The 24,843-nt window shown below is 36.9% G+C and overlaps 8 protein-coding genes across 8 annotated transcripts; 4 read left to right on the top strand and 4 right to left on the bottom strand.

Annotated features, from left to right (window-relative positions):
* Positions 1-59: 59 nt before the first annotated feature.
* EV154DRAFT_478911 (uncharacterized protein) lies at positions 60-599 on the top strand (the record flags this gene model as incomplete). The annotated part of the gene is made up of 3 exons (XM_051598215.1): positions 60-80; positions 132-315; positions 373-599. 3 exons carry the CDS (start codon positions 60-62, stop codon positions 597-599), a joined length of 432 nt encoding a protein of 143 aa, XP_051460277.1.
* A 1,534-nt stretch (positions 600-2,133) lies between these two features.
* EV154DRAFT_416229 (uncharacterized protein) lies at positions 2,134-2,490 on the bottom strand (the record flags this gene model as incomplete). The annotated part of the gene is made up of 1 exon (XM_051595721.1): positions 2,134-2,490. A coding segment is annotated over one exon (357 nt), but the record flags the coding sequence as incomplete, so codon positions are not given.
* A 2,695-nt stretch (positions 2,491-5,185) lies between these two features.
* Positions 5,186-5,827, top strand: EV154DRAFT_478914 (uncharacterized protein; the record flags this gene model as incomplete). Its single annotated transcript, XM_051598216.1, has 3 exons — positions 5,186-5,430; positions 5,573-5,585; positions 5,639-5,827. The coding sequence occupies 3 exons, from the start codon at positions 5,186-5,188 to the stop codon at positions 5,825-5,827; spliced, it is 447 nt and encodes a 148-aa protein (XP_051460279.1).
* An 18-nt stretch (positions 5,828-5,845) lies between these two features.
* On the bottom strand, positions 5,846-7,032 carry EV154DRAFT_500288 (glycerol-3-phosphate dehydrogenase [NAD+]). Its single transcript, XM_051600573.1, has one exon. It carries the CDS (start codon positions 7,005-7,007, stop codon positions 5,973-5,975), a length of 1,035 nt encoding a protein of 344 aa, XP_051460280.1. The 5' UTR covers positions 7,008-7,032; the 3' UTR covers positions 5,846-5,972.
* A 1,761-nt stretch (positions 7,033-8,793) lies between these two features.
* Positions 8,794-10,214, bottom strand: EV154DRAFT_500290 (uncharacterized protein). The gene is made up of 5 exons (XM_051600574.1): positions 10,057-10,214; positions 9,950-10,000; positions 9,864-9,869; positions 9,166-9,801; positions 8,794-9,110 (listed from the first exon to the last, which is right to left on the bottom strand). Exons 1-5 carry the CDS (start codon positions 10,085-10,087, stop codon positions 8,938-8,940), a joined length of 897 nt encoding a protein of 298 aa, XP_051460281.1. The 5' UTR covers positions 10,088-10,214; the 3' UTR covers positions 8,794-8,937.
* Positions 10,215-11,843: 1,629 nt separating this feature from the next.
* Positions 11,844-18,104, top strand: EV154DRAFT_478917 (nucleoporin subcomplex protein binding to Pom34-domain-containing protein; the record flags this gene model as incomplete). Its single annotated transcript, XM_051598217.1, has 4 exons — positions 11,844-11,878; positions 11,949-14,242; positions 14,273-16,832; positions 16,898-18,104. The coding sequence occupies 4 exons, from the start codon at positions 11,844-11,846 to the stop codon at positions 18,102-18,104; spliced, it is 6,096 nt and encodes a 2,031-aa protein (XP_051460282.1).
* Positions 18,105-18,669: 565 nt separating this feature from the next.
* On the top strand, positions 18,670-21,511 carry EV154DRAFT_124887 (uncharacterized protein). The gene is made up of 2 exons (XM_051593973.1): positions 18,670-18,714; positions 18,764-21,511. The coding sequence occupies exons 1-2, from the start codon at positions 18,699-18,701 to the stop codon at positions 21,295-21,297; spliced, it is 2,550 nt and encodes an 849-aa protein (XP_051460283.1). The 5' UTR covers positions 18,670-18,698; the 3' UTR covers positions 21,298-21,511.
* Positions 21,512-21,725: 214 nt separating this feature from the next.
* Positions 21,726-23,877, bottom strand: EV154DRAFT_478919 (uncharacterized protein; the record flags this gene model as incomplete). Its single annotated transcript, XM_051598218.1, has 9 exons — positions 21,726-22,076; positions 22,133-22,359; positions 22,427-22,525; positions 22,588-22,659; positions 22,722-22,980; positions 23,037-23,187; positions 23,249-23,314; positions 23,382-23,733; positions 23,793-23,877. 9 exons carry the CDS (start codon positions 23,875-23,877, stop codon positions 21,726-21,728), a joined length of 1,662 nt encoding a protein of 553 aa, XP_051460284.1.
* Positions 23,878-24,843: the final 966 nt, after the last annotated feature.

A 24,843-nucleotide genomic window follows, 5' to 3' on the forward strand; every position in this document is an offset into this window, starting at 1 on the left:
TTTTTTTTTATAAAAGAAAGTAAGAACAAGTCTAATTTAAAAATAATGATTAAGAGAAAATGCTTATAACAAATACACAAGTAATAAGCTTTTTTTTATTTCAATAAAATATAAATTACATAAACTGTAAGTCTCTCTTAGTTTCAAAGCAACAAGCTTTTACTTACGGGAATAACCACGAGAAGGTGAAGACTATCTATTCCCAACCCCCAGATCACAAGTTGTCTCCCCCAGATCCCATGTCGTGTTGTCTTTTCAGCGAACAGACCCGGACTTCAAAGAGCCTCCGCAGCAAGCCCCCGAAAATGAAGCACTGTAAAAGTGGAAATGAATGCTTTAAATGCAAAAAGAACTAGCCTCCCACAAATATAGCCCCCCAGAACCTAAGACAACCACTTTCCATCGTCAAGCGAACAGACCCGAGAAGCCCAGTAAAGACAACGTCTGCAGAAAGCCCCGAGACGACTAAAGCACCACAACACGTTCATGAACCCACCTACCGGCGAACAGACCCGGACTTCAAAGAGCCACCGCAGAAAGCCCACCGACGAATGACCAACTTGAGACAACGCAAGCTGTTCACGGAAGGTTTAATCTAACAAAATAAATGTACATTGAAGTAGAAAAAAAGAATTAAGTGAAAAAGGGTGGTGGGAAAAAATGTTGTCGTAATTTTACGGGTATTTGTTTAAACGAAAATCGAACGGAAAACCAGTCACTCAGACATGTATCTCACAAATGCATGAATTTAATGCAAAGTGAATTTGTCTGAATGTTTATTGATTATAATATACATTTTAAAAGAAAAAAAAAGAAAGAAATAAGCTGTGCCATAATATATTTTAATAATTTACTGGGATATGTTCATGTCAGATGTGGTTATTTGAATTTGCTTGTGGAGATTGTCAATACAAACAAGGAAATTACTGCTGATCGTTAGTCAGATATTTTTGTACATAAGCAGAGTGGAGGTGTTTTATCATCTTAGATCCATTCACTTTATGGCTCATTATACACTCGGATTGACAGGGGGTTTGCATTGCTTTTTGTACAAAACGCAAGCGCTATTAATACGCGTAATCGATCCTTGGCATTTCTTAACAACCCGATGATTGTTAACATAATCGCCATCCTTCAAAGCAATTTTTTTATTTTTGTTGGGAAAATAAGAGTTGACAGTCTTCATTGCCCACCTAATGTTGGATTCGACATCGACAAACTTTGTGCATCTTCCGAGAAAAGTACAGGGGAAGTCTCAACAACGTTGTTGAAAGGGAATTGTGTTTTAAAATATGTTACTTTTGACATGTTTGTTTAAGGTGAAGTTATCTAGTGGCTTAATCAAATCCGGTTAAACTAGTTCTCGGAATTTGTTCGTTTTGCCGTCACCAAATACTAATGACATCATTTGTGAGATGGGAAATATAGTGGTGTATAAGGTCAGAATTCTTTTATTGGCATGATGTACCTTGATTTGTCATTGAGCCTCCCCCAGCATGCAAGTACATAATTATGCTATGTATGAGACTTACTAGCACACGAAATATCCAACTTTTGAAAAAGTTAGATCGACGGTCTTGTCTCAAAAATTAGACAAATCTTTTTTTTTTTTTTTTTTTCGAATTTTTGGACAGTTACTGTAAAGGTGCAAAAGATGGTTTTGGCAAATAGTCAAAACGGATAATAATACAGCTTAAAATATTTATGTGATCTGCTAATAGTCCCTTCTCATTATTTAATTCAGTCATGTCACATTTTCTACCAAAAATTCATCTTCTGTCAATGACTTTTGAATGGGTTCTTTTAAATTTGTCGACTGCAAAGAAGCAGCAGTGAATTCCGAAAATCTTCGTGCATTGTCATAGTTATTGTTTTTTGGGAAATATGGTTCATTTTCATCATCATCTTCATCGAAATTCTGGTTATTTGTTCTGCTTTTTGTATTGCAGTTGGATGTATTCTCTTCAATTTCGTCTTCGTCATCATGAACATTGCCTGATCTTCTCCGATCTCTTTCAAGAATTTCTAATTCAAAATCATCTGATATAATGCAACATTAGAAGTTTAATTAAATTTTGTGCAGACACTATTTTAATTAAATTTTACCAAGCTCTTCATCCGCTGTATTAGAGGCTAAAATTCAGGGCCATTCGTAAAATGTTGATTGAGTGACAGATTTACATAAAAATATCCTTCTCTAACACCTTTGCTAATTTGTACGGGGCCTGTGTCTGGATGAACCATATCTTTCAAAGTCTCTGTAACCAATGGAATACATGGCAGTATTCTTAGTGCAATAACTGCCAAATAAAATTTCTCTTCTAAAGCCCTTCCTAAAAACCCAGAGACCGTTGGTTGCTGGTCCATATTGCCTGTTGCAACCATGAGAATGGGATCCTTTTTTTCCTTTAAATATTTGATATCCCATGAAGAATTATAAGCTTTGAAAGAGTCCTCTATTACATTTTTTGGTCCGATCACCTTTACACTGTAACGTCTTTTTAGATACGTAGGCGGAAAAAAACTTGGTCAGTTTTAAACCAATTACCCTGACCACACTTTTTTCGATATCCTTGGGATATTAAAATCAGACTTGGTTAGGTTCAAAGCCGGGCAAAGTTCACTGAAAAAGTACATCGATCCTATCCTAGAACAAGTCATGGTAATATAATCTGGAACGTCTTGAGTTTATTTATTGACTTTTGTTTTTACTTTCAGAAACTTGGCAATTTGAACTGCCTTAAACAAACCAGTTTTGATAATATCGAAGAAAATGAACAAAAATCCAGCGCAGAAGCATCCGTAAATCAAAACTTGCATACTGATGAAAATAAAAACGAACACGTAGCCCAAAGTCAAGATGCCCAAGTGAATTTTTGTGATTCTTCTAGTCCCAAAACTCCAATTACTATGAATACATCAATAAGTTTTCTGGAAACTTTATGAATGGAGGTGGATCAACAAGCATAACATGCAACAAAAACGTAACGAGCCTCAACTTGATTTTTTTGCCTGTTGTTTATTTTAATTTATTTGTTTTAGAATAACAAGCGTCTGAATGAAACCACAAACTCTGCGCACCTACCTTGTCAAACGGTTTGTGGTTCCTTTATCTTACTGTAATCATAGTACTCATACTCTTACATATTGAATAATGTGATTGTGGCCGAAGATCAAAAGAAGTATCACATTTAATGACACCTAATTATTAATCAGATGAACGACACCGGCCAAAACCTCGAAAAAGTCAACTAAATGTGTTAGAGGATTTAGTATACTTTGGAACGTCCTTTGCGTCAAGCAATACCGTCACATCAGACAATTATAAAGCTTGTGAACAGGATCAATTAAAAAACAAATCCTTTCGCCAACATAATTTACTAGAACACCTGCAGCCTTTTAAAAAATAATAATACAGAATTTTTCGTTCAGCAAGTATGGAATTTTGAAATTGACGGGCTGACAAATAAAGCTGCTGATTTAATGGAAGTTCTACGATATACCTTGACCTCGTTCCATCTCGCACTCAAAAGTAGTTCTCTCTTAGTACAAAATCATGAGTGAACACCCTTCATAGAAAAACGAACAGCAACACTACCATCTTCCTGGGATGATCGCATGTTACTTATTCAATTTCTTGAACTGATAGCCACTATCTTCGTACGTTTAAATCCCAACCCACCCTAAACCATTTCATTCTCTGATTTTGATTCTTTTTTACATGTAGGATGATATTTGTGATACCCATCACTTGTTGAAGATACTGATGGAAGAAAACTTGGGGCAATCTTCGAATGACGACCCCACATTAAGAACTATATTTGAGAAGTAAACATATGTTAAAGGAGGGAGATTTATGAGAATAGTTGATACTTATACCAGCGTCTATTTGGAGGAGGATCTTGGAGGATTTTACAGTCAATCCAACGCAAAATTACAATTACAGTTGAATAAAGAACCTCTCTCACCGCAAAATTTCAAGAACGATTTATTAAAAATTGACCGCAATCGCCATGATTGCGGTCAAAAATTGACCATATCGCATTTTTGGCGATAATATCCAATTTTGACCGCAATCGCCTAAGTTTAACTCCGAAAAAAAAACAAATAGCTTCAAATATTGATTTTGCTATCCTTAGAGGTTAAAAAATATTTATTAGAATAATTTAGTCGAAAAAAATAGTTCTTTACGACAATTATTGATGATTTTATAAGAGAAACAAAACGGATGATTTGGTTCATGGACTGGGTTTGAGATTTTGTATCACGTCAGATATTTTTTTTTTATTTTGTATAAAAAAAATCTTCTATTTTTTCTTAGAAATAAAATCTTTTCTTTTCTTTCCCCAACAATATTTTTTTGTATTTAGCTTTGATGTATGTGTATGACAATACAATTTTTTTTGTAAATATAGAGGTGTCCAGCCCCCATCCCATCCCTAAACATAAGGTAAACCAGTTAGTGGACTTCTGGCATCCGTGAAGGTAAGTTCAATATTCTTCTGTGCAACTAACTAAACCTGCTCTTTTTGATTGTAACCATTCAATTGTAATGTAAGCCAGTGATTATATTTGATTGTATTATACTCTAACACTGTAGTCTATAGATATAATGCATAGAAAACTCTCGCTAGGCTAGGCTAAGGTAAATAAATAAGTGATTGTGACCTGTGTAAGCCGCCCATTAATAATTTTAATTATAGATATGTAGCTTTTCTATTCGTATAATACTCTTACGTATCAATACAAAGCACGCGATAGGATAAGGTAAATAAAATAGCACTGTAATCTACATAAGCCACCCACTAATATTTTTAATTTTAGGTATGTAGCTTTTCTATTTGTATAATACCCTTCCATTTTACCTGTAATTTCACCTCATAATCCATAATCCCTTTTGCCGTTATTATTTTATAAACATTTAATAAAATTATTCATAACATAAACACATAACTGTTCATAATACAAGGGTATAAAATTTGATAAGCAAGGGATAATTTAAGGATACCGCTGAAATACGGCCAATAATAGTATCGCATTCTTGATAAATACGGCCAAAAAGTGTAGAAATTGATCGCATTCGCGAAGATTACGGTCAAAAAGTGAAGAAATTGATCGCATTCGCGAAGATTACGGTCAAAAAGTGTGAAAATTGACCGCCATCGCCGCGATTACGGTGAGAAAAATGACCGCCATCGCGGCGATTGCGGTCAAAAATTCATCGCATTTTTGCTGGTTATTATTTGATCAAAAATTGACCGCGATAGAAATTTTGCGGTGGTCTAAGATTACACAGTTATGCAATCTTTATTTTTTACTTGCGCAGTTTGGGATATTTTCTTTGTTGTGCAATTTTTTTTCGACCAGTGCGCAATTTACTTCCAGGAATGGTGTAAATCTGAATACAGTCAACACAACTCCAAAGGACGGGTCATTTAACATATATTTGTATTATAGAATCGCCCCTTTTTGGTTCTAAAAAAACCGCCCTTTAATTGCGTTAACTGTAAAAGGAGTTTGTCTGATTAAGTCTGAAAATAAATAAGAGAATGTTTGAAATTTTATTGAACAGGTCCGAAAACCAAGTATAAATTATACAGCAAAATAAATAACGCGAAATGTGTTATGGACGATTCAGGGAAAACGCAATTTGGTTTCTGAGTTGACGCAAATTGACCAATTAAACTTACGCAAATTGGTATTTAAAAAGACGCAAATTGGTGCCGTGAGCGCTGTATGTGAGGGATCGCCATTGTTTGTATATACAAATCTCGATTTGGCATTGCAAAGAGACGTCAAGCTAATCGTTTCCATAATTATTGATTAAATGAATGAAAAAGAGCGATTTGCAATTTAAAAAAAGATTTATTTTAAAGAGTCTAGAATGAAATATTTACATATAAGAAAAAAAAGAAGAATGGAAGTAATGGTATCTGAAATAAAGAAAGAAAAATGGATGTGCTATGATTGATTTAGATATCAACGGTGATCATTTCAGGAGAAACACCTTCATAAGCGATACGATAAACGGTGCTGAAGAGAGGGAACTCGTGAGTCATGTTACGAGCAGTCAAGAATTGGTTGACTTCTTGAGCAGTCAAGGTACCTTGAAGCTTTTGACCGTTCAACAACTCAGCTTCCAAGACATCAAGAGGCTTACCAGTGAGAACAAAAGCTTCAGCAACCTTACGATTACGGCCACCGTTACAGGTAGTGATCAAATCAGCAGCACCACAAGATTCGAAGAAAGTCTCGGTTTGAACAGCATCACCAAAGAAAGTTTGACCGAACTTTCTCATTTCCATCAAACCTAAACGAATAATGGCAGCCTTTGTGTTACTACCATAGCCAAGACCATCAGAGAAACCAGCACCAACGGCAACAACATTCTTGAGAGCACCACAGAGTTGAACACCGACATAATCTTGGACAACAGCAATACGGAAATAAGGTGTATCGAACAATCTCTTGAAGATCAAACCATCTTCCAAGTTAGTACAACCAATGGTAGATTCACAGAACTTTTCGAGGGCGACTTCATTAGCAATGTTGGCGCCACTGAGAGCGGCACAAGGAATATCGAGAGTACGAGAGATTTCTTCAGAGAAAATACGAGTACCATCAGCAGTAATTTCAAGACCCTTTATTAAAGAGATAGCACGAGCATTGGGAGCTAAATGACCCTTCATCTTTTCACAAATACCATGGATGAATTGATGAGGAACAACAAAGACAAGAAGAGTAGCACCTTCACAAGCCTTGACGACGTCGGGAATAGCAACAACGTTATGAGGGAGAGCAATACCCTTTAAATACTTTACATTTTCGTGCTTTGTGTTGATGATATCAGTCAAGTTTTGACCATCGACAGTTTCTTCAAAAACCCATTGACGAACAGTCAAGTCAAATTGATCAGTGTGACGAGCAGCATTGGAACCAATGATCTTGGCAATGGCAGAACCCCAGTTACCGGATCCGATGATTGAAACTTTTTCGAGAGCAGGCATATTGTTAATGTAATTTGTTATTGTTGGTAATAATGAAGAAAAATAACTTATGAAAAACTTTTGCGTCTTTATATACTTTTTCCAATTATTTGATGCCCGAATTTAAGGGTCGCCCCGTGCTCGGGGGAACAAACAGTATTAATCTGAAACTCAATTTTTTTTTCTCTATGTCATTACCTTAAATGATCGGAGGTTCTTCTTAAAATTAGTCGTGGCCAAATTAAACATCAGGGTGCCCTTTCTCTTATGGTCAACGTTTTACATGATTCAGTAACGAAACCTATCAAAATTATCCTCTTACCAGAAATGGCCCAAATGACGTTCTCTATCTATCGCCGACTAAATAACCAAGAAAAAATGAGAGACCAGAGAGCTATAAGGGGAAGCTACTAATTCCCCACCCAACCCCCTTTGACATCATCAAAAAAAAAAAAAAAAAAAAAATGTTCCTTATCTTATTTACCATATCAGTGCGATAAATTGTCGGTCCCGAAATTTCAACGCCGTGCATTTTTAGTGTCTACCGCACAATTTTTTTTTTTATTGTTTTGCAGAAAATATGTCAGTGTGAATATCTGTTCTCACATGTAATGATTAAGCAGAAAATACGTATTTGTTATGAAATTAAGGTTTATGATTTGAGTGAGGATTATGCAGCCAATCCTTTATCTCATAAATCAAGGCATATTATCTATCAGGGCCTTGATATAAGCCTACCCCCCGATTTCGACAATCAACCACTTTACTAGAAAGCGTCATTCTAATTAAATAGCCGATAACAACCATTTCTATAACTTTATTACTCCGTAAGGAAATATAGTTTTTTAGTTATAGCGCATATTAAAAAGTCATGTAACTAAACCAAATCTTCATTGACTCTTTCAGATAAGAAAAAACATGGGCTTTGACATGACGCTCTGTTTTTAAAAAATGCAAGCACTAATCAAGGGGAATAGTTTGAGATGCTGCGATCTTCAAATAACTGGACCTTTAATGTTTTGATTCTCTGCCCCTTTGACTTCAATTGAAATACCAAAATTAATATGTCCTTAAACTGAATTATAATTCTAGGACTCTCTGTTACTAGTACCAATGGAGATTTTTATCTAACGCTGTCTCGTTTTTTTCATTACGTTGGATATATATGCATGTGTTACATCGTTTGATCCGTATTCAATTGCCATTTATAGAAATCGTTGATTGTCAGATTAGAACCTGCTTGTATGTAGCCATCTTCGGGCGTATCTGATTTTTATCGGAATAAGATACTAGAGACCCAAAGACTCATATTACGGGTGTAATTTCAAAAATTATGGAGTTTTGTACTAACAAATTTAAAGTTTTCTCTATGCAATTTCATTTGCCAATGGCAGATTCAGGAACATGAAGAGCATGTTTCATAATGGTTGTAAAGTCATAGTGGCGCACATGGGGGATAGTAAGCACGCCACACATACACACACTTAATCATTTACACATAGGTACACATACACACTCTCTTTCACAGCTGACGTTGCTTACCATATCTCGATCATGGGGTTCAGATAATGTAAAGAAAAAAGAAGGATAGTGATCAGTAGGGCGTGTGATTGCACTATACTTTATGTCACTATCGATGGCGATGAGCCATAAGTTGCTGGAATTCCCTCATATCAGCAAATTACTGCTTTGTATTACCCTTTTCAACACTATCATTAAAATCAACTATTTTACGTCATAGTTCCACTAGTTTAACCTTTTTTCCATTTCCGCCCAAAATATACATGTAAAAAAAAACGTGGCTCAATTTTGACAAATGTAAAGGTTTTTTTTTATCTATTAATATTATAAACTAATAATGAGGGCTTGATTGTTTTAGATGCCGCTAAATAAGGATCGTATCCCCCCCTCCGGTGTGCGTGTGTTCGTGCGTGTAGAAAAATAAATTGCTTTATTTGGTGGGCTCATCGTGCTTCTTTTCGATATCATGCAAGGCCTTGTCGGTATCAACAGGTCTGGCACCACCAAAAGGATCGGGCTTACCACTGCTCTTAGCGGGAGTAGCGGAAACAGTCTCGACAGTACGAGGCTTCAAGTTGAGACGGGGACGTTCAGAAGGACGGTCTAACGAGGAATACTTAGCAACTTTTGAAGGCATTTTAAGATTAAATAAACTTACCACGGCTACCGAAGCTATCACCACCACTGCGAGCACCCCAAGAGGAGTCACCACGGCCACCGAAACCACCACGACCACCTTCTCTGAATTCACGACGAGGTTGTTCAGGTAAATCAATAGGACCAGTACGTCTCCATGTGTCGACATCAGTACGATCAGGACCACGAGTACGTTCATCGTTCTTGGGGGGTTCAGCAATGTTGACACGGATGCTACGACCTTGAACGTTTTCACCGTTCAATTCCAAAGCACGCTTAAGAGACTCTAAATCATCGAATTCGATATAACCGAAACCCTTAGATCTGTCAGTCTCACGATCACGCAAGAGACGAATCTTTTGGATCTTTAAGTTTGTGAATAAGTCAGACAAATCATCCTCAGTAGAATCGAAGGATAAGTTGGCAATATGGGCAGTGTAGGGAGGTTGAGTGGGGAGCTCAACGGGAGCACGAGGAGCATAAGTGCGTTGTTCACGCTCGAAGCCACCTTCGCGACGCTCAAAACCACCTTCACGGCGTTCAAAACCACCTTCACGACGTTCACCACCGTAACGGTCTCCACCACCGAATCCACCACTGCGGTCATTACCACCACCGAATCCGCGAGAAGCATAAGCATCGGATCTATCGCTATTGCCTAATTTGTTATTTTAGTTTCCAACCCTACACTTAGACAGTCGCAGCTTTATATTTCCTTACCAGCAGCTATAAATAATAATAATAAAAATTGAATGAGCAAAAGGTATAAAAAAAAATTTTTTTTTTTATAAAAGAATAAAACTTACGGGCAGAGGGGAGATCAGCAACATCATCAGCCCAAGATGAACCACCAGTGGCTAAAATAAATGAGGAGGTAAATAAATGGACATGATTATAAATGTACGGATCTTACTATCATCAGCTAAAAAGTCAGATAATGACATCTTTTGAGCCTTCTTCTTTCCAGCTAGACAATATAATTTGTTACTTTACATACTTCCTACCCATTCCTGTCTTTATTTTCGAAAAATAAAATATGAAATCTTACACATGTTATAAATTCAATTTAATTGGAAAAAGTATATACTCTATTATGGGTTTTTCCAGCTTGTTTGACATCGAAAAAAAAAAAATTTCATTTTTGAAGCGGACTTTTACAGCACTGCTCTGTTTCATTGGCTATTCAATTGTTCGGTCCGGGGGGTGAGTGAGGGGGCCACCTTTTTTTTAGGGTTCTTTCATGACAACATTTACAGTCTAAAGCATCATGTGTGTCAGAAGGAAACAATTTTACAGCTGATAGAGAACATGTGTGTGAATAATTTGTTTTTGGTATGTTTGCTTTTTTGACGCCATACTTTTTTGTGATACCATCTATAAACCTACCTTGTTGTTAGACTGGTTTTCAAAAAAAAAAAAAAAAAAATCTTTGTTCTAAAGGGACAGGGCCCGTTAAAAGGCATATGTATACCAATGTTCATCGTCCTTTTTTATAAATTAGGTTTTAAGGTTTGTATGCCGATAGCTCCATGGTAAAACACTTAGACTTTTGGGTTAGAATAGTTTGGTAACGGGGCCCCTTTTGTACAGTCTCAGTTTCATTTGGTGACAAATGCGATCACTTAGTTTATCGCCGCTAAAGGATAATAATTCCGACTTCGGGTGCAATAAACACATGCTGTCAACATTATATTTTGATCACGGATCTTGGGATGGTGTCACTTGCTTCTTATTTTTTTTAAATAGAGGTTAGTTTCGTATCTTAATTGATATTTCCGCGATGGTTCTTTCTGATGTTTCATTTTTATTTTAGTTCGCATCCTCTAGATGCAGAGAGGCCCCTAATACATTTTAGCTCTTGCTTCTGCATAAATTGCGGTGTAAACATGATTGAAGCTAGGAACAGATTGACCTGATTTAGCGGTGCAGACGCTCAATCATGAGTACCAGACTGCATGTGGTATTTCACAAAGCTTCGGTAGAATGAGTGCTTTTTATACGTTTTAGCTGAAATTTATATATATATATATATATATATATATTGGATACACATCTATAATTTGGCTATAAACGAAAAGTAGTAATACTTATTGCGGTCCATATTCTCGGTAGCATTTATTCTAACTTGTTACTCTGTCCTTATTTTATTTTTTTGAGACATACCCTGTGTAGATATCATCATAAAACACAGCCAATTACTGAACTAGCTATCATTTTATATTGTTTTGATACTCATATTATTTATTATGACATTCTAGCAATGCTTTCAGAAAGTACTTTTGTAGCATTATCATCAAATTTTAAAGAAGCACATCTACAATTAGTGCCATAAAAGTCAATCAAGTGTTGCACTTTGACTGGCCTAAAGTATCCTAGAATTTTAAATATCCATTCTTGTATATTCTCTATACTATTAAAGTAATGGCACGTAGCCAGCGATAACTACTTGAGCATAATCGAATACCAATCCCATTCAGTTTATTCTGACAGCACACTCAGTGCTTTAGAGCATTCTAGTGCCGAATCAACAAAAAGTCACATAGTGACGTTTACTTTTGAACTCACGCGTTTTTTTGGCCCTCAGAAAACATTCAGACACACCAAAAGGTTTTACAACATATTTTTTTTTTTTTTACGTGTGTTTGTGTATTCTCCACCTTTTTTTATTGATATCATATACATACACAGTTAAAAAATAAAATGGTTCAGAACGATCAAGACGAAAAGTTTGCAGGGTAAAATAAAAAATTAAAAGTGTCCATGAAAGAAATGAGGGATAGAACTAATATCGTCTTATTAATCTAGAACTTATCGCAAGCTGTTTGACACAATCGAAAGAGGTGTTGAACAATGCTCGACCGATCGACTTCAGACCTTATTGGAGGAAAAGAAAGAACATTTAAAACTTGGTTTAGAAGCATTTGGAGAAGCTTCAAGCCAATCTCGTTCCAAAGTGACTTCAGGTTCAAGTGTCGCTGTCGATGGAAAGACTATTAAATTAGAGCAAAAAGAAAAGGATCTGATTATTAAGCTTTCCGATATTACCAACCTTAATGAAGTTCAATGTGCTCAGCTGTGGGAAGCCTTTAGACAAGAAAACAAAGACAGCGTGACACGCTTTAACGACAGTGAACAAGCCCTCTCTGAAAACATCGAATTAATCATGAATGTGGTGAATTTTTATTATGAAGATCGTATTTCTCTTTTAGAGTGTATTGGATCTTTGCAACGTATCGCCTTTGATGGATCGCACCCTTATTCAACTATTGCAACAGACACACTCCAGAAATTACGTGATATCAATTCATCCACACCTCTTCCTCAACGTTTGTTTGCTCAATATGCATCTTTAGTACGCAGTAACGTACCCAATCGTACGTATTCATTTCCCGGTTGGGCTAGCGTGTGGGCCAAGCAAAACTTAAGGGAACAAAAAGCTTTATTGGAAATCATCTTCCTTTTCAGTGTTGGCAAAACCTTCGAGCCAACCTTCATATTTAGCATCATTCAAGAATTTGAATCAGATTGTTTTGGCGTACTTCAAACATTTGGGTATGTGCTTGATGACGAGGGATTGAAGTTGCGCAGAGGTGTTACCCACGTCTGTACTTTACTTTCCATCAACTTGATTCTCTCACCCGAAATTACAACCGAAACAAAGCTATCCACCACTGATAAAGATTTGATTAACACGCCCGATGTTATTGCAAAGATCAATCAAGTCGTATTATACCTGGGTGATAGACATGAACATGCTCCATTCTTGTTAGCTTGGTCATATTTCGTCACTTGTTTAGATTGTATTTTAAACGGAGATGACACTACTTCAGTACCGGAAAGTTATAAACAGATTCAACCCATCATCAATGGAACACAATCAGTATCCACCTCAGGCATCTTAAAAACAAGACCCATGGTCAATGGCACCGATTTTGAGGAAGCACGTCAAATTTCAATCCAACAAAAACCCAATATGGATCGAATTTTCTTGGGCCGTTCGTTAAAGTTGGACGTATTTGGAGTCGTGACGGATATTTTAGAAAGTGAAGTATGCAGCGAAGAGGATGTCAACAACTATGGTTACAGATCAGTGTTGAGAACCCTTTTCAAGGCTTTCTTGAGCACAACTCGACCTTATTATATACCGACCGATAGTTACGCCACTTTGATCAAGGCTTACTGTCTCATCTATAAAAACCAAGCAGCTCTTTGTGAAGCTTTCTGGAATGATGATTATGTAAAGGATGACCCATATACTTTACTTGCAACAGCACGTGGAAGATTTCCTGTGTTTTTCACAGATCTCACACGACTTTTATCAGCATTGTCTGGTGGTGCTAATGATGATGTGGATGGTAAAGCAGCCGAAAATGTATTCGGATATCTCTGCCAAGTACCTTCAATCACTGTCGAATTAGGTAATAATGTACAAATCACAGCTGTCGAAGAAAATGGACGTGCTGTCATCAATGCAAACCAGAATATTCGTGTCACTCAAGAGTTACAAACCATTGCCAGTATCGAGATTTTGGAAGGTACTCAAGGCCTTTTGCTTTCAAGCAGCGAAGATTATAGTCTTGTTCAATTCCCTTTGCCTTATTCTGGATGGCATCTTTTGACAGCTGTCTTGGCTGGATTTATGAATCCATCTGGATCCGGAATCGATATCAAGGATGAAGATGAAAGTTTAAAGGGAAATAATATCGAAACTATCGACAGCATTCTTGATTTACTTTACAATGTTTTATTGAATAATCCCAAATTGGTACCTTCCCTTGTACAACATATTGAATCCGCTGCTCGTATCCCTGGTCAATCTACCGGTACACCTATTATTATTTCTGTCATTTGCAATATTCTCAGTTCATGCAGCAGAGTACAACCATGCCCTATTCCTACCATGACTTTGTCTTTACAGTGTCTCACTCTTTTGATTCCTCATTACCGTAATGATATCTGGTCCTACTTACAAGCCGCTCCTATCTTACCTAGACCCAACGTCAACATCCCTCTTTCTACGAGACTTGCCACATCTTCTTTTGTCATTAATCCTGCAGCTCAAATTCAGCAAATCGTATCAAGAGTTGAATGTACTACAGGTAGATATACTTTATTATTGGCCTTTTTAGATATGGTGCAAGGACTTGTTCGTGATGTTCAACGTAACTGGTGGGTGAATGCTAATGAAGGCTCTGTTCCTAATCGTCAATATCAAGTGGATGTCTTGTACCTCTGCTTACATTATCTCATGTTGGATGTCTTCCCATCTTATGCTAGTTGGCGTTACAAGAAGGTTTCAGAGCGATTCTTGATTGGCACCAAGGTGATTGAGATCTTTACTGAAATTGCTCGTGGTTTTAAGGAACCTGTGTCTGCTCAACAAAGTAGACTATCATTAAATGGTATTCGTACTGGTATCTTTAATAACTTTTTATACGAAGGTGGTGTCTACCATATTTCTCCTTTGCTTGATACAATTTCAGAGGGTGCCGAAACTGCCAATATTTTGTACAAAATCAACCATCCTAAGGAAGCAGCAAAGGTTGAGAAATTGACAGAAATGACGTTTGTCTTTGTCAAAATCTTGTTACAATACCGTTTGGAACAAATTAATGAAGGATCCACTACTATGGATGAGAGCACACTTGAGCGCCTCTTATTAGAACGTACCACAGGAAACAATTGTTCTGATTTCTTATTGCGCATCGTGAAGCACATCAATTATCGTCACAATATTGCGTTGCAAATTGAAGCTACCAACGTTTTGTTTCTTTTATGTCGTACCGTTTCTTTCTGGAAGTCCACTCCCAATTTCGTCCAATATCTTGGAAATACTGACCAAGTGCACAAGATCATTCGTGCCTACCTCGATATTGCTAAAGATCATTTCCAAAGTGAAGTCCTGTTGTCAGCCATCTGGAGATTGATGACCGCTTTCTTGGAAACACAACCTAGTTTGGCTATTTTGTTCTTGGAGTGCGGCGATTTTATTTTACCCAGTCCTAAATCTGCTGTTCGTCTTTTGGCTGGCCAGAAAAGCGCTCCTGCTGCTCCTACACCTGCTCCCACCGAATCTGCCGTGCGTGCAGCTATTGATGTGTTGGGTCATTGGGAAACTCTCTTGGTGCAAAAGCCTACTGTTGTATCCAACGTCTTGCGTTTTATCGCAACTTTCTGGCAAACCGCTTTTGATCATTATGCACTTGTAGAACGTACACGATCTGATAATGCACTCTGGGACTCCCTTGGTAAAATTCTATTAAACCCCAACAGTGAAATCGATACCGGCAGTCATCTTCAACAACAAGATTTGATGGATACAGACGATTTATCCACTATCAGTCAAAACGATTTAAGCGTTCGTCGTCTTTGTTGCCTCAACTTGAGTAAGGCTTTCGTGATGCGAATCTTATCTTATGAAATTCATCTCACTGCTGGTAATGAAAGAGCACTTGGTAATAACACGACAAATGTGTTGGACAAACTTCCTGCTGGTCTCAAAAATTTGATGAACAAGATCAATGAACCTACTAAGCTTACACAAATGCGCCAAGCTTATGTGAAGAACGATTTCGACCCCTCTGTTTCTCAGAAGGCTATCAGTAGTGCCGAGGATCTTTTGCAATCTATCGGTATTATCGACAACACCTCTGTTTTGTTACTCAAGATGGAAAGTACTGGTGGCTGTGGCGATGATGGATCAGCTGGTGAAGCTCGTCAATATGGTGATTCTTACCTTTATGATTATCGTATGGCCGAAACTCGCGTTCACACATTGTTCAAGGATATCATCAGTAAATACGGATTCACCAACTTGGATAATATTATTGTGACACCTGAAGTACAAGCCGTATTAGATATCAAGCAATACTCAAACAAATTCCTCAAGAGTGTTTTAGAGGTCAATTATAACGGTTCTGTAGTTGACTCTCAAATCATTTTGCTTCGATCTTTCAAGACCTTTATTGAGGCCTCTTCAAACCGTGTATCTGATTTAATTTGGGCCAACAAGTCTAGCTTGCAAGGGTCTGCTTCTCTTCACGCATTTTTAATGGGATTGATCAAGAACGCTAGTGAAGAGGAACGCGAGGATGGTGTTACTTTGACATCTTATAGCGTATTGATGCAATTCATTCGTGGTTTGACAGAGGATTGGATCAACAAGAACGTAATCATTTTGACTGGTATTGATGTTGCAGCCAAAAAGGATTACGCTACTAAGGCATTTGAACTTTTGTCTTGCTTGTGTGGCCTTTTGAACCGTGAGAACTTTGCTATTATGAAGAGTATCACGGATTATACAGCCATTCGTTTCCATCGTCCTTTGTTGGAATCTGTCATGCTCTGTCTGCGTACCTTAGGTCCTGTCGTGCGTAATCTTTCCACCGTCGAAAAGGATTTCCAATCTTGTCTTGAAAAGCTTTTGAATGTCGTTTGTCAAAGTTTCCGAGTCCTGGTAATCAAGGCCGGTTCCTACAGCGCTGCTGAATCTCTCGTGCCTGAATTTGTTGCTGAAAGTTGTATTAAGGATGTGACAGTAGTCATTTCTCTTTTACAAGATTTGATTAGCCCCAAATACCGCTTGGATATCGTTGCATGGCGTACCAGTCTCCAATCTAATGAAACTATTCGCTCTGCGTTGAATTTATTTTTTGGTGGTGTAGAACTTGTTGTGAACGAAGTTGACAGGTTAGACTTGTATAATGCCCATGTAGACGAAATGTATTAATTATTTTTACTGTTTAAATTTTTAGCCAGTGCGCTACAAATGGAATTTACAGCCTCAGTATTACCCCTTACGCTGAATCCGCATTGTACTTCTTACTTGAATTATCGAATATACCACAAGGAGCTAACGAACTCATTTTGAACAACATTTATGATTGCTTCCGTAACAACAGACTTACAACACGCTTACAAGAGGGTAAATTGGATTTGTTCATTCGTTTCGGTGATGGAAGTAAGGTCGGTCCTGCCTACGTTGAACGTAACCCCCTTCACAACATCTGGTGTCAAATGTTGGGCATTGTCAACAACTTAAACCGTCATCACGGTGCATCTCAAAACGTGTTTAATGAAACTGTCAACTTCTTACAGATTTATAGTCCTCAAATTGGTAAGGCTTTTGCTAATGCCAATGGCGCCAACGATAGCATGTTTGGTCTCATACCTAATGAGTCGCTTTCAACACCTTTGTTGGAAGAAATTGAACGTATCAACATGGTGTTTTTTGGTTTATCCAAGCACTATCAACGACACAGACTTTCTGAAATCAAGGTGGAAAATCTGTTTATGGCTTTTAAGGATTGTTCATTGGATCTGCTTCATCGCTACCGTTATTTCTTCAACCACCCTGTTCAGATGCAAGCACAACTTTACCCAGTGGATAACATTGAACGCCAAGATGCACAAGTAATCCCAGCCGATAAAGACTCCGAGAGCAAACCAACCACTAGTCGATTTATGCAGCAGGTGTTGAAATCACTCGTTGTCATCTCACATTACATGGTGACTACATTGGTGATTTTGACAGAAGCGAACGTTATCTTGAAGGAACGTGATGATAAATGGCCATTTGGTAATACGATCGTTTACCCCGATATGCAAATCCCCATCAGCAAAAGCACATCATTTGGCACATTAGTTGAATGTATCACTGCAGGTACTTCCATGTTAACCCAGGCACAAAAAGACCATCAAGCTCCGGAATTAGCGAATTTCATCCAATCCTGTGCAGTCTTATTAACATCGCAAGTTGCCCTTTGGGTCACCAAGCCTGAAATGCAACAAGACATGAGAATGGAGATTGGACAAGAATCGGTGACCGACATTGTAGACTGTTTAGTCAAGACTGAGGCTGCATTAAAAAAGCTGAATACGACAACCAACAACTTGGAATCTAAAATCAAGCTGATACAAACATTACAAGTCTTTTTAGGTAACCGATACTATCGTAAATAAACCATACATATCCTTTGCCTGCAATAAACACTAAGTCCACACTCTACAAGTACTACCTCTTCTTTTTCCAACCCAAATCATATTATCCAAATAAATAATAAAAAAAAAGTTAATAATATAATTGTATCATTTATTACAATCGATTTATTAAGCTAATTTTGGTAACGATTAAAACTCGCGTTTGAACCGGTACGTAAGCCACTAATTTCGATAGTTATTGAGTAAATTTGCCAATATTAATTGCTCAAATGATGTTAAAAAGCATGAATGGTTGCGCTACATTTACGGCTCAATGCTAAAAAAAACAACTATTGGTTATGGGAAGTCCGATGTGAAATTATTAAATATTTGAAAATTCCATAATCGTTTATTGATAAGCTCATTGAGCATTAATATCTACTGCTATGTATTCGAGAGTTTGTTTGTTTTTTAAGTTTATAAGTATCCCCCTGTTTGGCGTTGGTTATTTTCGGAAAAGGCCATTTTTAGACCTATGTGCTCAGCCTTCTTGAAAAAAAAAAAGAAGAGAAACACAAAACAAAATAAAAATCCTTTTTTTCATTATCGCTTGTCCAAAATAGTTTTTGTAAAGCTATGGGAATACTTTATGGTAAGAAGCTAGACCGATAACGCCAGTACATTTTTTAACCGTGTTCCAGATTCAACTCCTACAGAATATTTTATCAGCGGCAAAAAATACTTACTCAGGACTCAATACGAGAAGGCTTTTGCAAAGTTTTTACGAGCTGCTCGAGAATACCACACCCAATCACAATTTCATCTAGCTGTTTTATATGAAAACGGGTTAGGTACAGACAAAGATTTTACTCAAGCTCTTTTCTGGTACACCAAGTCTGGAGAGTATGGATGTTATGACGCTCAAATTCGGATGTGTAAGGTATACCAAGAAGGCGCGCTTGGGGTAGCAAAAAGTCATAAGCAGGCATTATACTGGTTGAGAGAAACGTTTTCAATGGATAAGAGCTTGGAATATATTCCGGGTTACAAGTCTTATCTACTTGGTCGAATATGGGAAGAAGGAGGATACGGAATTGACCAAGACTATAATACAGCTTTAGTGCATTACTCTAATGCTATTGAAGAAGGATACGCGGACGCAAGTTTAAAAGTAGTACATCTTTATCTCCGAGGAATAGGTGTTAAACAGGATTACAAAAAAGCTTTAAAAATATTATTAAATTCTATTGAAAATGGATCCCAAGACAGCTTAGTTTACTATCTTGTAGGCAATATTTATGAAAACGGGGGCCATGAAGTAGATCAGGATATAACAAAAGCTATAGAATACTATGTCAACGCTTCCAATTTAGGCATCACAAAGGCCCCATTTAGATTGGCGTTATTATATTATTATGGGCAAGGTGTTCCGGTTGATCATAAGTCAGCATTATTCTGGTTCAAAAAATCTGTTGAGATCGAAGAAACATCCGAAGCGCAGTATTATATGGCCATCATTTATATGGAAGAAGATGGTCCGGTCATGCAAAGTTACGGAACAGCTATCAAATGGCTACGATCATCTGCTGACCAGGATTATGCTCAAAGTCAGTACTTACTGGGGAAGTTGTATATGGGTGACATTTGCGAACTAAAATCAGATCCAGTCAAGGCTTTGCATTGGCTAAAGAAGTCTTTAGAAAATGGTCACGCCGCTTCCCGTTATGAAATTGGCCTTTTATATGCTACCGGAGGAGATGGAATTGAAGTGGATTACAAACAAGCAATTTTTTTTCTGAAAGACGTCGATGATAATAATGCTAAGTCAAGTTCTGACATTATTGGTAAACTTTTTTACAGTGGCGGATACGGGATCGAAAAGGACTACAAACAAGCTTTATTCTGGTTTTTCAATTGTGGTGGAGGAGCTTCTACACATAATTTTAATACTATCGGTATGATGTATTACGAAGGAGGATTTGGCATTCAGAAAAATTTAAAAGAAGCCCTGGCCTGGTTCTTGAAAGCCATAAACAGCAATCATCTTGAATCATATGTCTCTCTTGGGATATTATACTCCGTTGGTGGATATGGAGTTAATCAAGATTATCAAGCTGCTCATGATTACTTGCTGGAAGGTGTTGATAACAAAATTGCCGATTCGACATACTATTTAGGTGTTCTCTTTACTTCGCGTAATGACAATGAACAAGATTTTAAAAAGGCATTTTCCTGGTTCACAAAATCGGCTAAATACCATGATCCATATTCTCAAATATGGATTGGCATTTATTATATGAAGGGACTTGGAGTCGAACGAAACTATATTGAAGCAAAATTATGGTTTGAAAAGGCTAGCGAAAACCCACTTGGAGCTGTTGCTTTTGTCCATCTTGGTTGGTTATATCATAAAGGTCTCGGTGTACCACAATCCTACAATAAAGCATTTAAAATGTACGAAATTGCTTTAAAAGCAGAGAATAACGACGGGGCGCGCAGATATGCATATACTTGCTTAGGATTGTTATATCAGAACGGTCATGGAGTTTCTCAATCCTATTATAGGGCAAAAGAATACTTTCAGAAAGCAATCGATTTAGAGGATGAGGATGGGTACAATTGTATGGGAGACGTTTATAAGCATGGCCATGGCGTAAATGTGGATTATGACGAAGCCTTCCTATGGTATATAAAATGTGCTAAAGCTTGTGACAATAGCCTCTATGTGTGTGATGACGGCTGGCTCAATCTTGGGATAATGTATCTAAATGGATTAGGAACCGATAAGAATGTCAATTTAGCATTATTTTATTTACGAAAAGCATTAAAATACGGTAACGAAGAGGCCCAGCCACATATACGTCAAGCGATAGACATACAAAACGAAATGGCATCTGCTCCGCTCTCATACATACCTGAAACAGATAGCATTATACAGAGGTCATTATCCGTTAAACCCACAGCAGATATTAATCTTCGAGATATAGAAGAAAGGATAGCGGAACTAGAACAATTAAAAATACTTTACTTTGAAAAAGGTTCAGATCAAGACCTAAAAGTCGAAAGCACAACAGATGAAGGATTACATGTGGATGATTTTAACAACGATGAAAAAGATCCCCCCAAGTTTTTTCATGTTGAAAATGTCTGTCCCGAAATTGAGAAGTTTATTTACGTTGAGAACATTACGATAGTTTCCGAAAAAGAAGACCCCGACAAATTTTTCCACTTATAATGCTTGATGCTCTGCAATAAACACCTTAATTTATAAACTACCAACTTCTCGTTGACTTACAACTTTTTCTTAATTCACATATTAGACATCTTATAGCTGTAAATACCTCGTATATATAGTTATGTTCTAGTATTTTTTTCACGACTTTTAATCAACTTAAATGTATAAATAATGCCTTTCTTAACAGTCAAAATGTTTTATCTCTGTAAGTAACTGTAGTTTACATCTACAGTATAAATATTGAAGGCCATTTACTTGTTTATGGCTTCATGTCATTTCATAATAAGTGAAATAAGTAAGACTTTACTTTACAAATCAAGAACAGTAACGAATTCCCATGAGAAGCATCATGGATGAATATGATAGATGTCCATTCGTTGATAATACTAATGACTCCCCCCAATAAGCTGCAATGAATCACTTGTACTTTATAATAGGCCACCTATGCTTCTATTATTGTTGTCATTATCTGGTTTTGTTTTCCTTGGTATGTCTCCGTAAACATCGGGTTTAATCAAGTGATTATTGTTCAATACCGATGGATGCGCTTGGGATGTTTCATTGGGCTTTTCAGCAACATGTTCAGCATCATATGGAACATAAATGGGCGGAACTGCTGTAGTGGCAGGACTTCCAGAGCTCAAAGAAAACCTTGTCATAACCGGAGGATCCTCTCGATACCCATTATCAATCCCATCCCAGTCGACATGCATTTCTTTCAAGTTTTCCTCCTTTCCTTTTCTCTTTATACGATAAAGTACAAATGCAATAATAGTAATCTATAGACAAATTCAGTTCATAAAAGCAAAGCAGATAAGAATATTTAAATACATACAAAGGCTACACATCCAATTACTATTCCAGCAATAGCACCACCAGTCAGACCACTAGAAAAAGGATCGTCTTCACCACTGGGATGAGGGTAATTATCCAAAAACTCTGGAGCGGCACGATCTTTCACATTAAGCACGAGGATACTATCTGTAGCAACAAATGAAGTATTTGTTGCAGATCTTCTTTTACCAAACATTATGAACAAACGTGTGTCATTAACAAGTACAGCTATAATATCATAAAAGTATATGAGTTTTGTAATGTAATTACAAAATACTATGTAATATTTTCACACCTGAATGGTTGGCTCGGGGACCCATTGGTTCTGGAAGTTTGTTGTGAGCTGTCCATGAAAACTTTGTCAAATCTAGTGTATATATGTAGTCTCTGACAACTAGGTAAAAAAATCAATACTTAAACATTTCAATAAACTAATACGCTGTCCATTATACATACTCTCTGCCGGTAGTGAGGCATTTTTTGGCTGGAACGCACCACCGTAAACAAGAATATCATCTTCTGTTTGTACTAATTATCCGCATATTAATTTAAAATTGATAGTTTGTGTTATTTCCATATAAATTACATACGTAATGTTGCAGTATGCAAATATCTGGGACCTGGGATGCTAACCCCGGTAAGATTTTGTACTTTCCAGGTAGTAGACCCAGTATTAAATGCGATATAACTGTCGAGTGGTACTGTAGAACCTTTTAGTGCGTCATCGAGTGAATACCCACCAATGTAAATAATGGTTTGTGTCCTAGGGTGAAATGTTGATGTCTGGTAACTTGTTAAAAGCGGAGATCCATTTGGCGGGAAAGGTTCTACTGTAGTTGTAGTCCATGTCTATGAAAACAGATAAGTACTGGTGTAAACTTAATACGCACAAAGCACATAGTTACATTGGTATTAAGATTAAAAAATGTCTGATAGTAATATCCCACACTGCTTGCAATTAGTTTTTTTGTGGGATCCTGGTCCGCAATTGTTTCATAGGTAAGGTTGCTTAGTTGTCTACTGTTCGTTGTAAAATTAGAGTTCAAAGCAGCATTTCTTCAAAAAAAAAGTTATAGCAATTAGTTTAACTGATTACGACAGAATTTTCTATACGTACAATGTTTTTCCTCCATAAAACGCAATTCTTTTAGTTGCGGGTAAATACGTTGCTGTACCAGAGTATCTGTAAATGCAATATAGAGTTTACTAGGTATCCTTCCCATTTGATTTTAACATCCTTTACTTATTACGTTTGTCTATATCCTCCATTTTTAGCGTCTTCAAAATTAGGTAAAATGTTCCATGTGTAAGATTCAATATCAAATATAACAGTTTTGGCTTTAAGTGGATCCCCTTCGTTATATCCTCCATCAAAAATCATAGAACCATTGGGTAATGCGACAAACTGACTGTCATACCTGTATTCATTCCTGGGAACACCAGAACTTTGGCCCACCGTTATTTCAGTCCATTTTTTCATTAAATCAGTCACTGGTCCTCTATCTATGTTGTTCAAATCTAGTAAATAGATACTGTTGTCGTAATTTGCGTTGTCTGGCTTTCCGCCATAGCAGAAAATTTTATTTGATGAGCAAACACATCCTTTTATAAAAAAAAAATTAGGGGTCGTATCATCGATTACAAAAATGCATTAACTATACTTGATCCGGCGCGAGGAGAAATTTTTTCCGACTTGATTATCACAATCAGCAGTGAGATACAGCTTAGCAGAAATGAAGCTTTCATAATTTAGAGATTTAAGGGAAAGAAAGACAGAAGCTGTAATTTTAAATGCTTATTTAATGAGGACTTATCATTCATACTACGTTTTATCAAGTCGTACAGAATGGCTGAGTAAAAACTTAATAGAAGCTAGTTGGCGGCGGTATAATACAGCATAATTCATACGAAATATGACTATAATATTAGGATATTTAAACCCGTAATTTGTGCTTTATATATCACTCGGCCCATCCGATACAGAAATATTCTGCAATTGTTGTAAACCATTTGAAAAATTAACATTAAAAAAGTATCTTAATAATTTAGGTGTGGTAAAGAAGAGTCTCATGTGACCAGATTAATCTATTTTGGCGTTGTTTTAGATCCAGGATTACTTAAACTTGTACATAATAAGAACAAACACTAGTGTTGTGAATCAGATACTAAAATGATAACGTATGATACATTTTTATCGTCACTTGCTCTTAATATTGTTGTCTGTGAAACTCGGGTTTATTTGTTGCCTTAGTTGCTCTTCTACCCTCCCTTTACTTTATCCTTATAAATTTTGTTCTATTGCCTTTCTCTTTCACGCTAATAAGAAAATACTGAAAGGTAATTAGAACTAATACCACCAAAAGTTTAGACTCTTTTGCCACTAAATTTATGTGCAGTTATTCAATGCCGTCTCAAACATTTAGTTGGAGAAAGTTCAACGTCGTACATTAATGGTATTCAAATGCACGTGTTTTCAAGGGAATAACCCTTTGAAGTCTTTTGCTAGGAGATAATTGTACCTGGCTTAGTGGTTTTAAATGGTAGTCAACATTAAACATATACACTACTCTAAAATACATCGTACTTCCATTAACTGTGTGCTAATCGTTAACGGGGGGGGGGGGTTTTGAGAAGCTATCTCCCAAAATATTTGAAGCAGCACGCCACCCAAAAAACAGCTCAATACATTTTATGTTGAACTATCTTTGGTTC

Source organism: Mucor mucedo (assembly GCF_025094135.1).
Source record: "Mucor mucedo strain NRRL 3635 chromosome Unknown EV154scaffold_21, whole genome shotgun sequence".
Taxonomy (NCBI): Eukaryota; Fungi; Mucoromycota; class Mucoromycetes; order Mucorales; family Mucoraceae; genus Mucor; species Mucor mucedo.